The sequence below is a fragment of the Alternaria viburni genome (genome assembly GCF_023758015.1).
Source record: "Alternaria viburni strain BMP 2772 chromosome Unknown scaffold_6, whole genome shotgun sequence".
NCBI classification, from domain to species: Eukaryota; Fungi; Ascomycota; class Dothideomycetes; order Pleosporales; family Pleosporaceae; genus Alternaria; species Alternaria viburni.
This window is the reverse complement of record NW_026055775.1, coordinates 747,442-769,580: the sequence shown is the minus strand read 5'-3', so window position 1 is coordinate 769,580 and position 22,139 is coordinate 747,442. Positions and strand designations below refer to the sequence as shown.

Below are 22,139 nucleotides of genomic sequence, written 5' to 3'. Positions count from 1 at the left end.
ATATCCGCGTACCTGCATTCAGGGTCTTGCCACTTTGTCGCACCATCCATGTAGATCAACGTCAGCTTCATCGGAAGTTTAACGTACGTTTGGTTGATGCAGACTACGGGAAGCCGTAGTTCATTTTGCGGGGGTCCGTCCGGACGGGCCTGAAGCAACTGGCGAGCCGGCCCCGCCGATCCCGAAACGGTAGTATATACAACGCTTGTGTGCGCGACGACGACATGCAAACAGCTGGCAGCTTGCCTAAACTATACTCTTGCACATCCCTTCGGTCAAAAGATTTGCATCATGCCCAACGGAAATTGGATCCTCGGAGACCTCTTCACCAAGGAATATGGACATCGCGGCAGTATCCAGAAACTCTGGGAACAACGTTGGAAGTTCCCCTGCACCAAAGGCGTTTACCCTTTCCACGATGGCAAGTTTGAGGACTTTGAACCAATCTTCAAACACCTCATCGACAACAAGATCGACGACCCTTACGACGACGCATACACCAATGCTTTCCTGCCAACAGCGCAACGCCTAGCGAAGGAAGCCAAAGAGTTGGAAAGCAGGGACAAAGAGGCAGCGAAGAAACTATATCTAAACGCAAACGCTGTATACAGATTAGCTCGGTTCCCCTACATCGGTACGGAGCTCAAGAAGAAGGTCTTCGAAGAGCAAAAGGAAGTCTACTTCCGCGGCGCACAACTATGGGACATCCCCCTCGAAGAAGTCGTGATACCCCACAAACAAGCCTCCAACGGCGACGGCACCTCCATCCCCCTCTACATCCGCAAACCCACTGGCCCAGGCCCCTTCCCCACTGTCCTCCTCATTACCGGCCTAGACGGCCACCGCCCCGACAACACGGAGCGCACCCAAGAGCACCTAAACCGCGGCTGGGCAACCGTAATCTGCGACATACCCGGCACGACCGTCGACTGTCCCGCTAACAAGCGCGATCCGCTCTCGCCGGACCGCCTCTTCACCAGCATCCTAGACTGGATCCGCGAAACACCCTATCTGAATGAGAAGAAGGTCATCGCATGGGGTCTCTCAGCCGGCGGCTACTACGCCATCCGCCTCGCGCACACGCACTCTTCCCGCCTCCTCGGCAGCGTCGGCCACGGCGCAGGAACACACCACTACATCGGCTCAGAATGGCTCTCGCAGATCTCCAAACACGAATACCCGTTCGGTCTCGAGGAAGCGTATATCCAGAAATACGGCTATTCGTCCTTTGACGAGATGAAAGAGAAATGCCAAGACGAGTTTTCGCTCGTTAGTGGCAAGGGAGAGGGTGTGGCTGTTGTGGGGCAGGGTATGAGCAGTTGTAGGTTGATGCTTGTGAATGGTGTGTTGGATGGGTGTATGCCCGTGGAGGATAGTATGTTGCTGGCGGAGTATGGGAGTCCGAAGGAGATGCGGTTTATGCAGGGGAGGTTGCATATGGGGTATCCTGAGGCGAATGGGACTGTTTATCCGTGGATGGAAGGGGTTATGGGGACTGGTTAGGTGGGCATTGGTGCAGTTGGTGGAGTTGTATCGGAGGTGCTGTTCACGATCGGTTGTACTTCTGGTATCTGAAGCTTCACGTAGCTTTCATACAAAAGGAAATTTGAGATTGACGGGTCATTGCAAACGTCAGAACATGCCCTACGAGTGTGAGTGGTGTTTCCTTTGGTTACTGCCTTATACTACCTTGGTGGTCAAGTCCAGGCCGGTGAAATTGCTTCCAGCTATCCTGTCATTATACTGCGCAATTCTCTCGTACAGTGCCACAATTCGTGAAATACAATGAGGAGAAGGTACTGCCAACTCGGATACTAGGGCCACTTCAAGTAGTAGAAAGGAAGATCGAACTCCCTCGGAACAGGGTCGAAGTGACCCTCAGGCGCATCTCGCAATGCTACTTCGTAAACGTCATCATCTGCATCCTCCTCACTCCAGGGAGCATTGCTGTTGCCTGGTTGCCAAGTTTCCCACTGTGGGTATTCGTCCAAAATCTCGCGCAAGAATTCTTCCGGTGGGAATGCGGAAATGCGTCTGAGGCCGATCATCGTTAGACTGTCTTGAGAATTCGACAAAACGCCTTTGACGAAGCCGGCAGGATCGCCTGAGTGGCCGAAGAAAAGTTCCTTCAGTTTGGGGAGACGGACTTTCCTCGGTGCAGGAGGTCGACGAGTTGGGCGTCTGTCCGTCCTGAGTGCTCCAGGCGGAGATCTTCTAACATCGGCGCGCAGTGGAAGATTTGGCTAAGCAGTTGGTCTGACGAAGGTCCACCGGACGACAGCTGTAATCCCACTTTCCGAAGCAGATCGAATTCCAAACCTTCTCCTTGTCTGGCTCGATCAAGGTACAGGGTTAAGGTGGCTCCTATCCAGGGAAGTCCTCGCATATGCAGGTAGACTTGAAACGAAGTAATGGCAAGTTTCCCACCTGAAATGATTTCTTGAGCAAGCGAGATGGTAGCTTCTGTATCTTTCTTTCCATCTCCAGTGTCACAGTAGTCAATAGTAAGAGTGTCCAGAGACAAGAGGCGTTCCTGGAGTATAGCCTTCAATTTCGCAACGGCGATTTTGTCTACCCCAAGGATGCCCACAGTTTCGCGCGACCAGATGCGATATGTCGCTCTCAATCTCGCTAGCTCTTCTGGATCTTGATAACATTGTCGTTTGATCAAGTGATCTTGCGAATCCATAATGTACAACGACGCTACGCCACTTTCTATCTCTTCTCGGTCCGCGCCAATGGGCTTAGCAATGGCTGCTTCGCTCGAGAGAACAGACCGCATGACCTTTTCTTGGTCGTCCTTGATCAGGATGGTCCTGACGTATTTGGCTAGTCGCGCACTTCGAGAGACGCCGTCGAGCTTCGCGAGATCGGACGCCATTAGAGTGGTCTTGAGAGTGGAGAAGAAGCGCTTGCCGAATACGCGTAGAGTCTTCGCGTCTGCATGTCTGCATGTCTACATGTCAAGCGAAAGGACAGTAGGTCTGCGTCGTCCATATATCTTGCGGCGGACTCGATAAGCTCGGTGGGCATGTCATGAAAGGCGCGGCAAGGCATGATCGTGAACGCTGAGACATGTTGATGAGGTAACACAAACGTGTAGAAATACCGAAGCTTGTCGGCAAGCAGTGGTAGTGCGCCAAAGATGTAAGAGAACAAGGCTGAATGGAAAGCGCAAGGTGTACAAAAGTGATTGGGATGGGAGGTGCCACATCCAATAGTTATACGCCAGATACTAAGGGGAAAGCGCGTAGGCAGCGACGAGGGGATGTTCGTTTGCTTCTCACGTCACCGCTTCAACCCTGTGCGACATCGCTAACCTTGGAAGGCAGGCACGCTGCACCTTCCCACTCAGCAAGACATGTATCGCGACGAGAAGACGACCTGGCGAATCAGGTCGCACAGCTACTTTCGATCGACCCGATATCTCCTCAAACAATGCATGCGCATCGACGATGAGAGTGCATTCGTCGATGAGCTATCCACGCCTTCCTCAACTCGCAGAAACCATACGCAACAGACAGTCTGCAATGAGCAACATCACAAACCTGGACACTTTGCACACACCAAGATATCACATGAATCGGAGAACATACACTAAAAATATTTTAATCTGTTTTTCTCATATATTTTATCTGCGCCACGCACAATCCCCCGTCTTATGCCCATAAGCATTCTCATTGCAATACCTTCTCGGATCTGTACTTTCAATACAAAATTCACACGGCACAGCATTAGGACTACTCGAGCGCTTCGATCCGCCCTGTCCATAGCCCATGCTACCCTGTTTCTTGATCAGCGCAGCCTGCTTAACCACGTGAATGCATTTCTGCGAATTATGAGTATAGGCCATGTGTCGTGTCAGGGGGTCTTTCTCGCAGTGTTCACAGTGCCACACGCTCACGCGACAATACGGTGCGGTGTGGTGATGGGAATCGCATTTCTCGCAGAAACGCGTGACGCCGTAGCCGCGACCTTCTTTGATGGCGGTTTGGCCCGCATTGTGGAGTTGCGCTTTGAGGTCCACGTAGTGGAGTTTGTTGAGCGGGGTTTGGGTTGGAGGACAAAGCATTAGGAAGGCGGCGATCATGGTGCATACGATGTCGTTGCCGGCGTTGTGAAGGTATGGTTCTTTGATGTCGTATTCGGCGAGGAGATGTGCAAGGCGGATTTTGCGGGATGGGTTTACGAGGCCGTGCTCTACGGCCAGCACTTGTGTGTCGATTGTTGCGACGATGGTGCCGATTTCTTCAAGGTCGAGACCAAAGCGCGATTTTATGACTTCGTAGTCGTTTGAGACGGCGTGGCCTACGAAGATTATTGGACGTAGGTTACCGTATATGTCTCGGCGAGTGAAAATGCTGCGCAGCATTTCTTTCGCTTCTTTCACGCTGACAAAGGTTGTGCTGCCGAATTGAAAGGCATCTGGATGCCCTTCGCAGAGGTCTTTGTTGGTGAGATGTGCGTGGGGCTTGATGCGCACGTGGTAGTTCTCCATGCTGGTGAGAATACCCCATGGTGATGAGGAAAATGGTTGTGGCACGGAACGCGGATCGAGAACAGATATTCCGAGTTCCGTGATGAAATGGTCATCGTGCTCGTACCACTCGGCATCAGAGGCCACGATGATAGCGTCTTGGAGTGCTGCGGCTGCAGCGGCACTGCCAAGCGGGATTTCGCTCCCAGATCTCTTCATCCAGTGCTGGAGGATAGCTGACTGCGTGAGACCTTGGTGTAATTCGGCTTCGATCAGAGATTTCAACTCTCTTGGTGAGACTAGATAAGTCATGTCTGACAAAAGTGTACTGTGCGTGAAGTCTGACCACCAAGTAGGTATTGAGGTTGGTGCGTAGGAGTATTCGGTGGTCGGAACGGAGGGGAGAGCAGGAAAGTCTTTCAAATAGGCTGAAACCGCCGTTGTGTAGTCATAGGCGAAATCTGAGTAGTGAATGGCGTTGTAGAGCTGATCCGCTTCGAACTGGGTTGAGGTTTGAATCATCGTAAGAGTCATGATGTCTGAGTTTCGGTATTTGCTGCAATAGTTTAATTGTAGAGCATGAATGGGAACAGGAAGTTAATTGTAGAGATGAGATGAGAGTGGGAAGCCAAGCGCAATATATACATACTGGAACTGAAAACGTGATCTTGATGCCTGAAGGCGGCAGACTTTCGGTACCATGGTTGCACACTTTGACCACGGTTGTCGCAACGTATACCACCAATAAGGCATCTATACTTGTAAGCAGTACCGCGACGTTGCGACAATATTTCCAGACATTTTTTTTTTTACACATTTGTTTAGCTAGTGGTGAGTGGGCGCCGAGCGAGGTGAGTAGCGTAGCACAGCCAATAGGCACACCCCTGACTAACTGTCGCAATGAGAATGACTGGAGGACGGAGCGACGGGAAAAATTAATGCAACCTAGGTCTGATTCAAAACACATATTAGAATACGTCGCAGCCACAGCGCTAGGCTGCTGTCTGCGACCTCGTGATCTTGACGACGCGCTCCATTCCCAGATCGCGCCATACTGCAGACCCGATTGAAGTAGGCGAAATAGTTTCCTCCACGCCATCCAGGGGTTGTTTGTAGCGCTCCGAAATTTCGTCTTCTCCCACCTCATAGTCGTCGGACTCATCGCTGAGCTCCCACCCTTCTAGGTCCACATCTATGAGGAACCAGCCGTCGGATTGAGAAAAGCAAGCCTCCCTGAAGAAGTACCTGAGGGCATCTAGATCTTTCATCTTGAGCATATCGCATAAGTGCCCGAAAGCGTTATTGATATTGCTTCTCATCTCTTCCTCCGTGCTTGGTATCTCAAGAGCCATTGTACGCAGGTTAGGATAGTGTTCTTTGATCAAGTTTGACATGAACGATCCGCCCTTTTCGTCGTCAGTTTGCCAGAGTGCTATCGACAATTCGTTTTCGATCATCAAGCTTTTCGTGATGATCAAACTATGAAGGCTCTTCTTCAAGACCTCCGGTAGGAACTGCAAGAAGAACATGGTATCCGCGGTAGTGTTTTCCAGAACGACCTGACTGCGAGACCAAAGGTACTGGAAAGCCCTGGTCGGTTTAATGATCCGATGGTAATGTATGTTGGATCGCGCGACTTCGTTGTAGTAATTGATCCATCCTCGTTTGTTGGCCCGCAGTACCCTCTCCGCCTCTCTATTCACTTCCTTGGAAACAAGAAGTAGTGGTGTCGACATGAAGATCTTGTACGTGAGCATTACATCTTGGTGATCAGAGAATGCGCCTAAGCTTCCATTAGGGTCGTTCCAAAACACATCGTAAAGCTCGTCCGGAACTGGCTGGTCCTCATCAAGCACTCGCGGTGTTTTCATCATATCGAGAATCATCTGCGGGTCTTCTATGGGAGAGTTAGTCCTGACGTGGTGGTTACACCCGAGTCTGCGTACCTTTGCTAGGATTCGTCTCTGGCAGGTCGTAACCCTGGTTTTGTTCCCGTTGATCTTCGCGGTTCGTATGCCGAAAGATCGCTCTTGGCTCAAGTGAATAATCATATATCATATCGCGAAGTTCTTGCGGTAGGTCATGCAGACGGAATCTGCACATTGTTAGCTATAGAAGCGCGATGCGTACGGCGGAGAGTCCTAACGAGTCTAGATGTGCGGCGGCATCACCATGCCCAGACCGCGATGCTTCCGCCGTCTCTTCACGCATTGCTGTTGGTGTGTGTAAAACCGGGCTTCGGTATTGCGCTTGCGAACACAACGGAAGAGGAGCCCCAGCCTCGCGGAAGGAGGGGATGGCACTAGCGCGACGCGTCGAGACGCGTCTCGCGAACGCTAGGACCTCTTCTTGTTCCGTCGCTCGAGCCTTGCGAGTCTTTTCACAAGTAGCATACACGGTCACACAGCTCCAAGAATTGCGCGTACTTTAAAACTTTGAATCTCTGCATGCTTTTGTGTCTTTACTACAACGAGGATCCACTTTACGCCTGAATTCGTCGAGACCACGACCAACGCCTGAACTGTGTGCTGACGACCAACAAGACGATCGGGAGCCTTGCTAAGATGTATCGCAGCCGCTGTACTAGGCTGTTGCCTGCGATCTCGTGATCTTGACAACACGGCAGGCCCGCAAGTCGCGCCATAGTTGAGACGCCAGTGAGGTAGGGGATATGGGTTCCTCAACTCCAGTCAGTAATGACCGATCTTCCTCTTCTGTCCCTTCATAGTCACATCCCTCTAGCGTTATGTGTCTAAAAAAGAGGGAATCTGTTTCCCTACGTGCACATTCGCCCTTCTCATAGTCTTTGTAATAGAATCTCACGGTGTCCAAACGGCCGTTCTTGAGCATCTCGCACAGATAGTCCGAAGCCTCATTCCAATTCATTTCCATGACTTCGCACACGTCTGGTACCTCAATCGCCACCGTCCGTAAGTTGGGGAAATTTTCTGAGATCCAGTTTGTAAATAAGGCCCCACCTCTTGACTGCTCTTTGGTCCACCGCGAGTATGCAATAAGACTTAGGAAATCATAAGGGAGCACCAGCCGGCGAACGCAAGATTTCAGCGAGTCTGGAAGATCTCTCAGGAAGAATATGGACTTGCCGTAGTCGTGCCGGAGGAAGAACTCGCAGCTGGCCCACAAATCGATGAGAGCTGCGCTTGGTGATGTGATGCGGTGTAAATATATTGACGACAACAGAAGTCTCTCATAGTATCTCTTGGTGGTGGTTAGTACCTTCGTCATTTCCTCATTGGTAGCTTTAGACACAGCGAGTGAAGGCGTCGCTATCAAGATCTTGAAGGCCAAGACGGCGGTGTTTCCATCATCACGCGGGCTACCCGCGATCGACAAGTTGGGATCCTCCAAGTACTTGTCTCCTTCTAAATCTTCTTCGAAGCTGTCGGATCGATCGTCATCATCTTGCATATCTTCTGTACTTGCGTCAACATCAGGAACGCCGATCTAGCATGTTTCATACCTGGATGCAGCTCGAGATTGGGCAAGTGGTAAGTAGACGGCCGGTATTCGTCGTACAAGCAACTGTGCCAGAGAGTCACCCTCGGCTCTAGCGCATACTCGTAGATATAATTGCGAAGCTCTAGTGGAAGGTCTTGTAATCGGAAGCTAAGTGCTGTCAGTTTCAGTGACGCAGAAGTCAGATATTAAAAGTGCGTACATTTCCAGATGTGCGGAAGCTTCACCGCGGGAAGTTGGCAGTTCAGTAGTCGACATTTGAGACTTTGCGGTCGTGGTCAAGGCTATTCCACATGAATCGGAAGATGATGGCTAGTGCTGTGTAGATGTAAGAGGAGTCCGAGGGCTCTACCTGGGTGTTAAGAGGCAATTTAAGGCGACGCGCTAGGACGCGTTTCAGAATGATGCGACAACTCCTCTGTGTGTCGCAACGATGACTGACACCCTTAGCGTTTTGGAGAAAATAAACCCTTCCCTTATGTAGTAAAATTCTTACTCGAATGGTATGGCAGGTAGATGCAAGAAGGTTGATTGGACTGCATATCAATGCCAAGAGTGTCGTGGACAAGTGCGATGTGGGCGACTCAGTTGTCATCTATTCAGTTTTACATCACGAGTACGCAGCGGAACAATTTATTTGAAGTGATAGTTTGGCATTAAAGTAAGTAAACTAGCCATGACCAGTAGCCGACGCATCCAGCGAGCGGCACATAACACATGACTAGCGTCCTAATCGCGGTAACCAATAGGTTTGAGGGGTATATCGTTGAACGGTGACTCGATAAGCGAATCACAACATCATGCATCAACACATCGCGATGTGAACCGCTTACATCTTCTCTTGAGCGACAAGGCTAGCGCGCCTCTCCTCGTTGACGCTCTGGCGCCTCTCGATGTCAGCAGCCTGACCCTCCGTGCCGAGGTGACCGGTGGGCAGCAGGTTGAGCTGGTCTTCGTTCTTGTCCATGTTCCGGTAGGCGAAGTGGAAGGCGATACCGGTGACGAAGGAGATGATGGCTACACTTCCGTAGTTCCAGACGATGTGGGGATCGGCGGTAAGAGGAGTGAAAGCCTGGGCGAGGGCGGCAGAGAAGGCGGTGGTGAAGAGCTGGACGGACTGAACGAGCGACCTCATGTTCTTGGGAGCCTTGGTAAAGGCGTACTCGAGAGTGGTGACGGAGGCGAAGATCTCGGAGATGGCAATGAGGACGTAGACACCGGTAACAGCCCAGACAGTGATGTCGGTCTTGTACTCGGGGTCCTTGGTCTCGTAGTAGCCCGAGGTCTTGTAGATGTAGTGTTGAAGAACCGCTGCCCAGACCATGGCGAAGGCTCCGAGGATGAAACCAGCGGTGATCTTCTTGATCGGAGTGAAGCGGATACCTCGCTTGCGGAGGAAGGGGTAAACGAGAGAGTCCATGATAGGCACCTATAGTACGATTAGCATTCGTTCTGGGCGTTGGACCATTGGACAGTACTTACGATGATGATGATAGCGATGGGGTCCAAGTTGGAGAGAATGTCGTTGGGGACGCCGCCGAGCTTCATGGTGGCGCACATCTGGGTCAGGTTGGAGTCCATCTGGCGGTATGCAAGCCAGAAGATAGGCACCCAGAAGAAGACGGAGCAGGCAGCGAAACCACGAGCAACCTCATCAACCCAGGCGTCATCAAAGTTGTACCACTTGGGTGCGGCGGAGCCAAGGACGGAAGGCTTGACAGCAGTCCACATGTTGCCGTCGTTCCAGTTTTTCCAAGTCTTAACGGGGTTGATGCTCATTCCGCGTCCAAGAGCCTTGAAGAGAAGCTTGAAAGCAGGGCCCATAACGTTACCGCTCGGGGGACGGAGGATGTAGAACTTCTTGCAGAAGATCAAGACGGGGAGAGCGATGATGAACATGACGGTGGGGATCAGGTACGCGAGCCAGAAACCAACGTATCGCTCAGCGTAAACCATGCTGATTTGACCGACCAGAGCACCGATGTTGATGAAGAAGTAGAACCAGTTGTAGATACGGGTGACCGTGACAGCGGGGTCGACAATGACGCGCTCAGTACCGCGTGTCTCAACGCGCATCTTCTCCTGAGGAACTTGTTCGGCGATAAGAGGGGCAATGTTGGGCTTGAAAGTTCCAGTTCCAAGACCCATGATGATGAGACCGAGGATAAAAACGCCGAGGGCAGTGTTGGAGTTCTCCAAGACAGACGGCGCAGCTGAGGCGACGAGGATCAAGTGACCGATTTCAGCGACCAAGACGGAGTACAGAATAGTCTTGAAACGACCAAGGTAGGTGTCGGCGATCCAGGCTCCGAGAAGCGGGCAGACGTAGACCCAGAAGGCGTTGAATGTAGTCAAACTGAAAGCGACCTGCTTGCCCATGTTGAGGGCACCGGGCTGAGCCTCAGCATCATCTGGGTTGAGCGCGGCTCCAGTGGGCGTAGTGAGCGGCTTAGCGATGTAGTTGGAGTATACAGCAACAGTTCCGTAGTAACTCATACGCTCGACAAGCTCAACGAAAGCGATCTGAAGTCAAGTCAGTGTTTGTCTCACGTGCTCTGTGAGTGCGATCACGTACGGTGAAGATCTTCCATGGGATCCTAGCGGGCACACGGCGAAGCGTGGCGAGCTCCTCGTCGGTGGGAAAGTCATCAGCCTCGTTGAGGTAGCTGTCCTGGAGCGTGGCCTTGCCCTCGGAGTGGAGGTAGGCGGGCGCAGAGGTTGTGTGCATCTCGGGGTGCTTGCGCGTGGGGTCGCCAGAAGCGTCAATAAGAGCGGGGTCCAAGCCGACAGCTTGCTGCAAGGGTTGTTAGCAAGTATGCAATAGAGCTTGAGAAGAGTGTACTCACGACTTCACCGGCGTCACCAACAGGCATGATGGGCGTGCACCTAGGCCGTTTGACAGTGAAGGTGGACCGTGGTTGAGTGACTGGGAAAGCAGCCAGGTGATTGTTTATGGGGTGCGGCGAGGAGAAGAGAGACCCTGACGAGCAAAGAGAATGGGGTGGTGGTGCATTTAATTTGAGCACGCGAATCACGGGTCCGACGTCGTGCTCTACAGCTTCAGGCCCGATAAGGAAGGCGCGCACACCGACACAGGGATGGGCACCGTATCGACTCCTTCACCACCGTCTGTCCATCAGCAAACGCATTGCCACCGCGGCTGTTGTGCCCGGAAAGGCATTCGGCGCGTGCGCGATAGGTGCTGCACGATGCTCTTTTCGCACCGCATCGCCGAGGCGTCCTGGGCTACTCAAGCCTCGCCAAGTTGCTAACCACCACTGGCAAGCAGCGAGACAAGAAGAGCTTGCTGGTTCCAAGATAACAATTACCTGTGGCGCCCCAGTCGCATGCCATCGACTAACCTCCTGCCTAAAGCAGGTGGTCGCGGGGTAGCGATAGTCGTCCCCAAGAAATGCCCAGAGCCACTAGCTCGCGCCTCCAACGACTCTGGTCTTGGAGGCCCAGCCCATGGCCCATGCATTCCTCAATCGCGGTATCAGCGACCTTGCTCTTTCTGACTGCAAACGCGGTTATCTGCGGGTGATAGCGTTGGTATAGCGTCGATACAAACGTTCTGGAAGACGAATGCAGCGATTGATTCGGGCAAGACATCGAGGAGGCTGGCGGGATGCAGGCCAGACGTTCCCACCAACAACCACGCTGTGGGGCCGCCTGCAGATAGACAAGATAATGGCTCGAAGCTTGGGATACGGACAACGGCTTAGCCAATCGCGCCATACAGCCAAGACTTCCTCCGAACGCTACCATTCGCTCCTCCGAGGGCCATCCTGCCAGGGCTATCGTCGAGGCGGGTCTCCCGAATGTTCTCTGCGTTGCCCAAGACCTGGGCAACGGACCCCGATCGTATTTGCGGCCACGGTAATTGCACGCTCAGGGGACGGACATGCGACATGCGACACCACGACACCGGGTACCGGCATCAAGAATTTCGAGCGACGAGACAAGCCTCGGCCAGCGGATATGAAGACGCCGTGGCAGCGGTTGAGGCTTCCTGCCCAGACGCGGTATGCAAGGGCTTATTCACGCCACCCTTTGAGATACGGGCTCAGTGGTGTGCGGTAATCATACGGCGCGATGGAGTGGTGTCGCGCCTATCCTCGACGGACCTGGTCAGATGCGCGGTCCTTTTTCGCAAATAGAGCGTCGACAGTGATGAGGTTGATAGGGTAAAAGACGGGGATTGGGGGAACTCAAGATCGACACGTCGCCTAAATTAAGCTTGATGAAGACCTCGGCCGGCAAGCGCGATGCCGCACGTGAGCAGGTACTCTACCGTTACGGTTCCGGCTTTATTGGACGCCTCGCCACGCCAGAACCACGGATAAGCGTCTGCGGTGTTGGCAGTTGGTCCCAAGCTTTTTGCCGTCGTTTCTATGACGCGACGCTGAGCTTGTTGATTTTGCAGACCATCCCATCATGAGCATGCAGCACTCGCATGCTATCGCCAGGGCTCTCTACATCTATCAAAAAGCAGGCTTAGCCGAGACATAGTCAGCACCGTATACTGACTTCAGGGCTGCCTTGGTACAAAACGGCTAAAGCCTACTAGGAGGACACGAGGAATAGTGCATGGTCCGTTTATCGACTACGCTGGTACTCTCCATGTGCTCGGTACCACGCGCATGTCAGAGCGCTGAGTCTAGCCAAGGCCACGGTGAGGTAACAGAAAGGTTCGCACCTTCCCAACGCTGAGGTAGTAGCTACGGCTGAATCCCGCCCCGTCTGACCCCCGCCGCCTGTCGCTTCCCCATCCGTTCTCAAACTCGACAATCTCCACCATCAGCGCCGGATATTCGTATACGTGTGTTGCAGCACATGGCACGCCTAATGACAATTCTTAATTCCCACGTAACGCCAAGTAGATGATCAGTCATCGGGATTCCTTTACTCCAATCTTTACTGGCAGCAAGAGCGGCCTGAGCTACCTGCAATGTCTCACGGTAGAGATCATTGGCTCACTTGAATGCATACACCAATCGCTTCGACTGTCATCACGCCAGGAACCAGTACAGGTTCGACTATCACGCGCAGACTGTACCGGGTGGTGCAAGTATGCGTGAGATCCTTAGCACCGACATGACTAACTTCCTTTGGTACAATTTGCTGACATACGAGTCACACGAGTACCTGCACTGCGCAGTGTCGAAGAACGTATACTGCACATGTTGCATGGAGTTTACCGATTGGATCCTTTTGAATCTCTAACACGCAGTACACTCCGCTTTTTATCTTCCACTAGCACAGAGGTTGAGGATTGCGATCTCTCTCATTTGATGAGGAGTACCTTTGCGTATGCGGTTGCTTCCACTAGCACCTTTCCACATCTTTAGATCCTACCCCCTCAAAACACCCTCCCATTCTCCTGCAACGCCCTCACCCTCTCGGGCGTAACAACACTCAAACTAACCGCCCCACCGATAACAATGCCCAACAACAAAACCACAAACAACCACAACACCTCCACCCTCCCATCCCCATCCCTCCTGCCCCTCCCCCCAGGCGCATACGGCCCCACCATCTTCTTCAACGGCTGCACCCCATTCTTCTGCGCAAACTCATACCCCCTCCTCATCCCAGGTAAACCATCGATACTAAGCTGGCTCTTCCACGCCCAGTAGTAGTCCATTGATTCTTTCTCGTCGCCGGCCTGGTATTTGGCGTCTTTCTTTCTGAAGTGTTCGTTCAGAATGTCGCGGTGGCCAACAAAGTCGTAGTAGGGCACGCTGAAGCCGCAGGATGTGCCGCATTGGTGCACATCTACCATGATGATACTGCGGGAACCGGGGATGGTGTCGACCTTATGCTCTCGTATAAAGGCTTCGTATTCTGGGGTTCCATTCTCGATGGCGCGGCCTTCGCCCCATATACGCACGATCTTTGGGGGGCCGGTAAAGGCCATGAACATGACGCAAATACGACCATTTCCTGGCTCGTGCAGGTGCGCATGTGTTTCTACTCCGCTCCCGGTGAGGTCCATGTACCAAAAGGTTCGTTCGTTCAGGACGCCAAAGTTCTGGCCTCCTTTTGGGGAGATGTTGATGTGGCCGTCGCCTGAGAGGGGTGCGGTGCCTACCCAGAGCATTTGCTGTTCTTTGATCCATGGGATGAGGCTGTTCGGTATGGTTTCGTAGAAGACGCCCATGTTGGTGGTGGGATGGGATGGGTATGTGGTATTTGATGAGTGGTAGAATGGATGGCGGGATTATCTGGTATTGGAATTGGGAGGTATTAGGGTAGCGGATGGGTGTTGTTGATGGCGATGGTGATGCTGTGTAAAGGTTGATAGGGAATGAATGTCCAGCAACCGAGAAATCCCCAACCTTCAGCTTGAATAACAAGTACAGTCCACGAACAATCCTCTAGCAATGCCGTGAGACCAGACCTTAAATCTCACCTTCCCTATGATTCACAGCTTTTCCAATTCAATAGTCCAACCGTACGACGTTATCAATCCGCGGCCGGTATCGGCGTTGCGTAAGCCTGCTGGTCTATGCCGCGTTGGAGTTGCCTTTGCACAGACTAAATTTCTCGTGCTCGCTTCAACCTGTTGACCATGAGATGTTTCTCGATATAAGTGGTGATGTATGGAGATGCACGTAACCGAAGGGTCCGGCTAGTAGGTAGCTGCAGCGGGGTATGCGATTGGGGTAAGCCGAGGGTCTTGGAGCTCTGACGTGTTGTGATTGGTTCTCGTACAGTTTGATAGGCTTCGTATCACAGAGAGTAGTTGGAAGTGCAAAACATGGTTCATATGATGCATACGCAGTATGGTGCCGCAGAGACACAGCCGTGGTTTACCATACTCGGGGGTATGAATTTAAACGGTACACCTAACATCACCCTCCAAAACTGCCATACGTCCCTTACTTCTCGACTATACAATGCAATCGAAGCCATCATTTCTTCGGCAGCTCCCGGAACACTTCCTTGAAGATCTTCTTGCTATTGTACAGATTGACTAACCTCAGGCGCTCGTTGTCCAAATGCGCGCTGTCACTTGCTTGGCCGCACGGCAGATGCGCAGCAGGTGCATTGAACTCTTTCTCCAAGAATCTTATACTGGGGATAGAGCCACCTTCCCGGATGTACAGAGGCTTACGAGACGCTGTTTCGCTTTGAGTGTGATCAGGCGTCGAGGTGCCAGATGATGGGACAGGTCCTGCAAGAGCGGGGTCGGACGAGTTGGCCAGAGTATTTGATGTCGCTGGCGCAGGCTTGTCTTTGGTAGTAGGTGTTGAAGGCTCGGCCGCTGCTCGTGATAATGGCGAGAAGTAGTCGGGCGGCTGAACTACAGACATGCTCTCTCTTCTCTGTCCAAGCGTCGGACCCCATACTGACATGATGGCACGCTCAAGCGTCTGGAAGATCTCGTTGTTAAAATCACCAAGCCACGGCTCGGCTTGGTGGTCGATGGTTACCTTGAGCTGGTTCTTGGAGTCAAGATCTTCGAACTCAGATTGCATGAAGGACCTCAGACTCTCTGCTACATCGCCCGCTTCTTGGTTGGGCACCAGCCGTATGGAAAGGGCAGCCTTAGCAAGACGAGGGATGATAGTTGAGTTATCAGGACCAGAAGTTTGGAAGCGATGGATGGTGAGCGAAGCCTCTCGCCATCTGCGCATCAATGACTGTGCTAGCTCTCCTGCATCGCCGAGATCTGGGTTACCACGCAAAAGTGTTTCGGTAATCTCGGTATAGAGCCCCTCCTCATCCTCTGTCAAAGGAAGGATAGGATCGTAGAAACCTGGGATCTGAACCTTGCCGTGTCGTGCGGTCAATCGTGATAGCAGCATGACAAGATCTTTGAGCGGTTCGTCTAGCAAAGCACTTCCATCCACACCACTGTGCAAGTCAGGATGCTTACTCTCAATCTGCACAGTAGCATGTATGACTCCTCGAAGTCCGTAAGTAAGGCAAGGCACGTGGTCGTCAAGCCAGTAGCTGTTGGCCAGGAGAATCCAGTCAACATCACCAATGAGATCTTTTCTGGCTTGCACAGCCCTTTCGAAACCGCGAGAGCCACTCTCCTCTTCACCTTCTATGAGGAAGATGATGTCGGAATCGAGGCGCTGTTCGTTTGCAAGCTCATGAGCCGCGTAGATGGCAGCCATAATCGGGCCTTTGTTGTCAGACGTCCCGCGACCATATAAATAGCCTCCCTCACCCGTCAGCTCGAAGGGATGGTGTTTCCACTTGCGGTGCTCGTTTTCTGCAGGGATAACATCGTAGTGTCCGTAGAACAGAATTTTCTTCCGTGAGGCCGCTGTAGCCGGGTTGCCGCGAAATTTCGCAAACACGATTGGGTTGTACTCGCTTGTGTTGATCATCTCGGTAACAGCGCCAAAATTCTGGAAGACGGAACGCAAGTAAGACGCCCCTCTACGACAGTCAGCGCGATATTTGGGCAGCGACGATACGGTCCGAAAAGACACGAACTGTCTCAATGACTCCACCATGAGATCTGCACAACGCATTAGTTAAGCAAATCAAAGTTTCGGATGTGTACAAACCGTTGTTGCTTCTGCGTGAGACGGCGTTGGGCTCCGCACAATCTCTGACTTCCCAGATAACCACAGTATTGTCATTGCCGCCGGTAACGAGGGTTGGCTTATCATTGTATCTGGTAAACGCGGAAGCGAGAATTAGGCCGTCGTGTGCCTTGAAGGTCGTGATGGTTTCGTAATGCTCGTTGAATTTCTATCTATGTTATTCATGGTTCTTACAAAGCAGTAAAGGAGACTCACCTGCATTACACCAGTTTTACCACCAGCGTACAGAACACCGGTACCCAATGTTAGGGTATGAACATCACCGGTACTCGCTTTTAGACTTCGCACTAGTTGCCGGGTTTCAAGATCCCACACGTTGACCTCGCCGTCGAAGCGCCCACTGTACAGGAAAGAGCCCTCTCTGGCGAGTGAAAGTATGGATTCACCTTCCTCCCTTCCATCTTCCAATGTGTAGAGGCTTGTGATGGCGCCACGCTGTGCGGGATCTATGCGCCACAGCAAGATACGCCCGTCTCCTCCACCCGAGACCAAAATCTCCTCGGATGGCGCCTCCGGTATGATTCCGCTGCCCAGGAGCATGCAATGTACGTATCCGTAGTGGGCGAATTGGCAGATGTCATGGCTGTCGATTTGCAGTTCTTGCCCGCCTACTGCGTCGCGTGGTCTCGTATCTGCCCCGCTGGGCTTCGGGGTTTGCGCGCCGCCCGGTCCTAGGGAGTCGAAGAATTTGTTCTTCCGCTCGGCAGGATGCGATGACAGACTCGGGGCCGGTCTAGTGTCTTTCTCTTTTAAATCGTACCACTGCTACTGTCAGCCCATGCATTTCTGTTCAGTCTTGTTTCCTACTTGTACGCTTGTGTTCTGGGCTCCGAGGTAGACGGTACGATGTTGGGAGGAGTATGCGACGCAGAAGATGTCTCCGATATCGTATGGCGACCAGAGCGCGTAGAGGTGTCTGAAGGTCGACGTGCACCAGACCTAACAACTCAGCATACACCGACGATGGACGTTCTAGACTCTCTCACATTGACGATCGGATCTGCTGCGCTCGAGAACAGCCACTTGCGGTCATGCGACAGACACAAGCCGAGCAGGCTGCCCTTGTGCGCATGGATGACACTGCGTCGCTCGTAGGTATCGAGACTGAATACCTGCACGTCATAAGCCTGGCGCCTCTGGAGCTCGCTTAGACACGTACTAGGATCTCCCCGCCCTGAGTTCCAGCGAAGATGTACTGTGATGACACTGCTAATGCGAGGATCGATTTGTCGTGCTTCATCCGATGCGCGAGGGCCGGCGTTCGATTGCCATCTGGGTCAGACTTCTCTGCGCCCTGCGTCTCCAGAATGCCGTCATTATGCGGAGGCGCTGCTGTTGGCATGGTCAGCCCGGCTTGGTGTTGCATCTCTGGAGTGAGTGCATGGTCGCGTGTAAAGGTTTCGCGACTTGGTGGGAGCGATGACGGCACATTCAGGGTCCAGGGCCAAAAGCGCCGGCTGCGGGGCCCTGATGCATCACCGATAGACGTAGCAACTCGACTAGACGTACCTCTTAGTCCTACACCTAGAGCTGTCTTCACTTCCTGCGATGTAAGCGACGCTGACAAGATGCACATGGTCCTTCTTTCTGCTGAGCTACAGCCTGCGAGGAGATGGAACGGAAAGATGGCAGAAGAAGAAAGTCCCGCGCTGTGCGATAGCGGTGCCTCCCTTACCGTGCTCGAAAGAGGCAGCCGTTGATCGGCTTCATCTACCTCGTTCAGCGTAATATCTGAGGACGTCTCGTCGTCGCTAGGTGGCCTCTCAGGGGAGCTCGAGCTTTGCTGCTCGCACTGAGTAACGAGTTCACCGCTCCTACTGCTACATGGCGAGCGATCTCGCTGCAATGACGCCATATCTCAAGGGGGGAGTGTGCTTCACAGTAAGCTGAAATCATGGAATAGCATCACTGCTTCCTTTTTCTCGATTCCCATATCAGCATATCTCACAGCAAGCGCAGAGTGGTGCCAACATATGTGCACCAGCGTGCAGTCACGTATGCACGTGTCGTACAACTTGGCGGCGCGCTGTCAATCATGCAGTCGCTCCATAGTCTGCTAGCTCTAAATAATAGATAGTTCACCGTTCGCAGGCCCGAATACGTGGTCGCAGCGTAGAGAGCGGCTTCCGACGTTGAGCTACCAATTGTAAATGACGCGGTTGGTGTGGCCCGCCTCGAGTCGCTCCAGCTGCTAAGGAGACTTAGGACAGCCTCACGGGAACATGCATATCAGGGCGCGGGAGGCTGGAGGCTGCCGCATGCAGGTCGAAGAGATAGAGTGAAGATCGTCGGTGTGCATTCTGGAACACTCTGCCGCCAAGTTTGAGGATTGCGAAGCGCGGCCGAAGATTGGACAGGATGGGAAATCGGCGAGCAGAGATGCCTGTGTGGAGTGTAAATGGGACCAGTAGCCTTGATCGCCTGCGGGTAATGAATCGTCGATAATGCCTCACCAGCACCACCAGGGAGTGCCTTCCTGTCTGCGTTGAAAACGTGGGAAAAGTGGGTTGAGAAAAAGGAGCGTGGGACCCCAACCAAATTACAGCCACACTGCTGGCGATGACCAAGACTGTCAAACCTCCGACAGCCTCGATATGACGCAGCTTGCGTAATCTTCGCAGATTTTCAACCTTCTCCGCTCGACGTTGACAGCCTTTTGGAGTCTCGGCCGCGACGATAGAGCGCACCGCCACAGACGCCACAGCAGCACCGCCACGGCTGGCGCGGTAAGGGCAACCTTCCCAGCTGAAGGCTACCGGAGGCTGAACCCAGAGCCGATCATGCCAACTGGACAATGATTGACAACGATTCCAGCCGGCTCCAGATTGGGGTTTGGGCAGCAACAGTCGGGTTATGGCTGCCAGGGCCTGCATCGTTGCATCAGCACGCGTGAGAACTGAGGCTGCCGAAAATTAGTTGTCCAGTCGCTGTCACGACACGTTCACGATGGCTGCAGTAATAAAGCAAGACAGCCATCCGCACCAATGGCAGGCGAAGCCGGGGCCTCAGTGCTGCAGCGTCTCGCTGCCCGCATAGCCGGCGCCAGGGAAGCGCCTCCAGTTACATGGCGACACGCGCTGCGACTATGCCCGGACTGCACTGGTTGAGTCTTCACGCCGCAGCCCACGAACCAGGGCGAGACGTCACAGACAAGCGATGCGAAGTATGCGGGCAGTCTCGTGAATGGCTTTGCTGCAGGTCGCTTCGGCCACTCTGGTTGCACCCCGCGCTCCACCACCATCATGGCTGCGTGTCGCGGTCGGTAGAAATCGCCTCATTCCGCGCGTAGTGTTCCGACAATAGCGCCGTCAGGAGTGACTCTGAAATTCCTTATAGTCGCAGCCTGGCCGCGACGACTTGGTGATCCAGGTGGGACCTTGTGGAGTTGCGCCAGCTGCCGTTTCCGCGAGCACTGACTGATACATGCTCACCGCCGCCTTTTAGGCCCAGGACACAAGTACCATTCTCACCGCAACCAGCCTCAAGGTCACACAAAACCCCTCTTGCCGCGCGCTGTGCAGCTGCTGCAGGAACACAACGCCCTACTACGTCACCATGGCCGTCGGACTCGGAGAGACTATTACTGTTATTAACAAGAGTGGGAAGGTCGTGAGCAGTGTGAGTGCCCGATAAGCTCGCTAGCCCCCCGATAAGCCCCGTACTCGTACTGACGCCCCGCCCAGAGCAAGCACATTGTCAACGTCTTCAAGGAGGCCAAGGCCGCCTACCGCGAGCGCAAGGCGGAGATCAAGGCGGAGCGCGATGCCGCCGTGAAGGAGAAGGAGCTCGCCAAGGGCGTCAAGGCCATCCGCCTGGACGACGACGATGCCCGATCTCAGGTCTCGCATCGCTCCAAGGCGTCCAAAGCCCACACCCATCGCACCAAGGCCCATGACCGGCCCGTGATGGAGCGCGGCTACAGCGACAGCTTCTACGCCAACGACAGCCCGCGAAGCAGCAAACACCGCTTCGAAGCCGACCTCGCCGGCGATGCACACAACAAGGAGATTGCGAGGAGGAATTCCGACCAAGCCGTCCAGCGCTCATCGCAGAGCAGTAAGTCGCGATCCAAGTCCGTCGACATGGACCTCTGCTACGGCGACGTGCCCCCGCCGCTGCCCGACAAGAAGTACAACGACGTCGAGCTGAAAGAGAAAGCTTCCAAGATCGAGTTGCTCCTGGACGAGGCCAACTGCTTACAACACACGGCCACGGCCATGATCGAGAACCTGCAGAAGAATCCCGAAGCGCTTGCCGCCGTATCACTCACGCTCGCCGAGATCAGCGCCATCGTCGGCAAAATGGGACCTGGTGTCCTCATGACGCTCAAGGGCAGCTTCCCTGCCGTTGCAGCTCTGCTCCTCAGCCCCCAGTTCATGATCGCTGGAGGTGTCGCTGTTGGCGTCACCATTGTCGCACTCGGTGGATACAAGATCATCAAGAAGATGCAAGTCCAGAAGGAGGTCGACGCACCACTACCCGAGCCGCAAATGGCGATACCCATGCGTGCCGCTACCATGCCCATCGAAGACTCCAACAACCAGCTCGACGAGCTCGAGCCCCAGGAGCTTAGCCGCGTAGAGCTGTGGCGCCGCGGCATCGCAGACGTCGAGGCCAACAGCTCCGGCACCAGTGTCGACGGCGAGTTCATCACGCCCGAAGCCTCCCGCACCCTTTGCGCCGCCGGCGTACTTGACGAAGACGATCTCAAGTCCCGCCGCAGCACCCGATCCAAGAAGCACAGCAGCGAATCAAAACACAAAGAGCACAAAGAACACAAGCACCGCGCACCCAAGTCCGAAGTCAGCGTCAAGACCAGCAAGACATCCGACTCAAAACGTCCCTCCAGCAAGGTTGCCTCAAGTAAAGTCGCTTCCAGCAAAGTCGCCTCCAGCAAATCCGGCAAGGAGAGCAGCAAAGAAAGCAGCAAGACCAAGAAGAAGGAGAAAGAGCCTTCCGGCCTCAAGATGTTGTTCCGCGCCCACACTGTCGCCGTCTGATCCCCACGGCTTCCAACCAAATCTCCTCTATCATAGCGTTTGGCGTTTCCTTCGTCCTCATCATACTTCATCATCGTACATCAGCATTTAGCGTTGCTTTGCTTCCTCACGTTTATACCATCTAGACGACATTACATGGGCATATCAAGATCCCGTCGTTGGCCGCTTGCTTACTTGCTTTGGAGTCTTCTGGGTTCGTTCGGCGCAGGGGCGAACATAATGGGTCATGACTATCGCGAGTACTACGAAGATTCTTTCCACGCTGCTTTTATTTCACGCATACGTATCAATTACAAATTTACGGACTCGAGAACGAATTAATATGTTGACAGTTATTCCTCACAGTTACTCCCACCCCTACCGCTCTTACACCGATTTCCTTCATCGATCCCTGATCATGCATCATGCACATCCTCTTACACCTCTCCCCTTCCTACGCTCCACTCCCATGACTCGCCCCGAGTACTGTCAGCCCAACATCTACCCCTTCCTCGCCCGGAGATCCAGCCTTTCCCCTCTCCCTCTCTCCGCGTCATCTGAAACACCTAACAACCTCATCGACCCAACGTATCGCGCTTTTGTCTTTCACATTGTTCGTGCAACATGTTCAGCTTC

General features: G+C 53.4%; 7 protein-coding genes across 7 annotated transcripts; 2 read left to right on the top strand and 5 right to left on the bottom strand.

Annotated features, from left to right (window-relative positions):
* Nucleotides 1–291: 291 nt before the first annotated feature.
* J4E79_003705 (uncharacterized protein) lies at nucleotides 292–1,503 on the top strand (the record flags this gene model as incomplete). The annotated part of the gene is made up of 1 exon (XM_049352597.1): nucleotides 292–1,503. One exon carries the CDS (start codon nucleotides 292–294, stop codon nucleotides 1,501–1,503), a length of 1,212 nt encoding a protein of 403 aa, XP_049212976.1.
* Nucleotides 1,504–2,128: 625 nt separating this feature from the next.
* J4E79_003704 (uncharacterized protein) lies at nucleotides 2,129–5,011 on the bottom strand (the record flags this gene model as incomplete). The annotated part of the gene is made up of 2 exons (XM_049352596.1): nucleotides 2,129–2,940; nucleotides 3,955–5,011. 2 exons carry the CDS (start codon nucleotides 5,009–5,011, stop codon nucleotides 2,129–2,131), a joined length of 1,869 nt encoding a protein of 622 aa, XP_049212975.1.
* A 458-nt stretch (nucleotides 5,012–5,469) lies between these two features.
* Nucleotides 5,470–6,688, bottom strand: J4E79_003703 (uncharacterized protein; the record flags this gene model as incomplete). The annotated part of the gene is made up of 3 exons (XM_049352595.1): nucleotides 5,470–6,374; nucleotides 6,424–6,457; nucleotides 6,608–6,688. The coding sequence occupies 3 exons, from the start codon at nucleotides 6,686–6,688 to the stop codon at nucleotides 5,470–5,472; spliced, it is 1,020 nt and encodes a 339-aa protein (XP_049212974.1).
* Nucleotides 6,689–8,783: 2,095 nt separating this feature from the next.
* On the bottom strand, nucleotides 8,784–10,827 carry J4E79_003702 (uncharacterized protein; the record flags this gene model as incomplete). The annotated part of the gene is made up of 4 exons (XM_049352594.1): nucleotides 8,784–9,383; nucleotides 9,437–10,477; nucleotides 10,530–10,748; nucleotides 10,801–10,827. 4 exons carry the CDS (start codon nucleotides 10,825–10,827, stop codon nucleotides 8,784–8,786), a joined length of 1,887 nt encoding a protein of 628 aa, XP_049212973.1.
* Nucleotides 10,828–13,316: 2,489 nt separating this feature from the next.
* Nucleotides 13,317–14,117, bottom strand: J4E79_003701 (uncharacterized protein; the record flags this gene model as incomplete). Its single annotated transcript, XM_049352593.1, has 1 exon — nucleotides 13,317–14,117. One exon carries the CDS (start codon nucleotides 14,115–14,117, stop codon nucleotides 13,317–13,319), a length of 801 nt encoding a protein of 266 aa, XP_049212972.1.
* Nucleotides 14,118–14,871: 754 nt separating this feature from the next.
* On the bottom strand, nucleotides 14,872–17,866 carry J4E79_003700 (uncharacterized protein; the record flags this gene model as incomplete). The annotated part of the gene is made up of 6 exons (XM_049352592.1): nucleotides 14,872–16,352; nucleotides 16,486–16,672; nucleotides 16,720–17,286; nucleotides 17,332–17,463; nucleotides 17,511–17,636; nucleotides 17,684–17,866. 6 exons carry the CDS (start codon nucleotides 17,864–17,866, stop codon nucleotides 14,872–14,874), a joined length of 2,676 nt encoding a protein of 891 aa, XP_049212971.1.
* Nucleotides 17,867–20,079: 2,213 nt separating this feature from the next.
* On the top strand, nucleotides 20,080–21,524 carry J4E79_003699 (uncharacterized protein; the record flags this gene model as incomplete). The annotated part of the gene is made up of 2 exons (XM_049352591.1): nucleotides 20,080–20,142; nucleotides 20,208–21,524. 2 exons carry the CDS (start codon nucleotides 20,080–20,082, stop codon nucleotides 21,522–21,524), a joined length of 1,380 nt encoding a protein of 459 aa, XP_049212970.1.
* Between the last annotated feature and the right edge of the window lie 615 nt (nucleotides 21,525–22,139).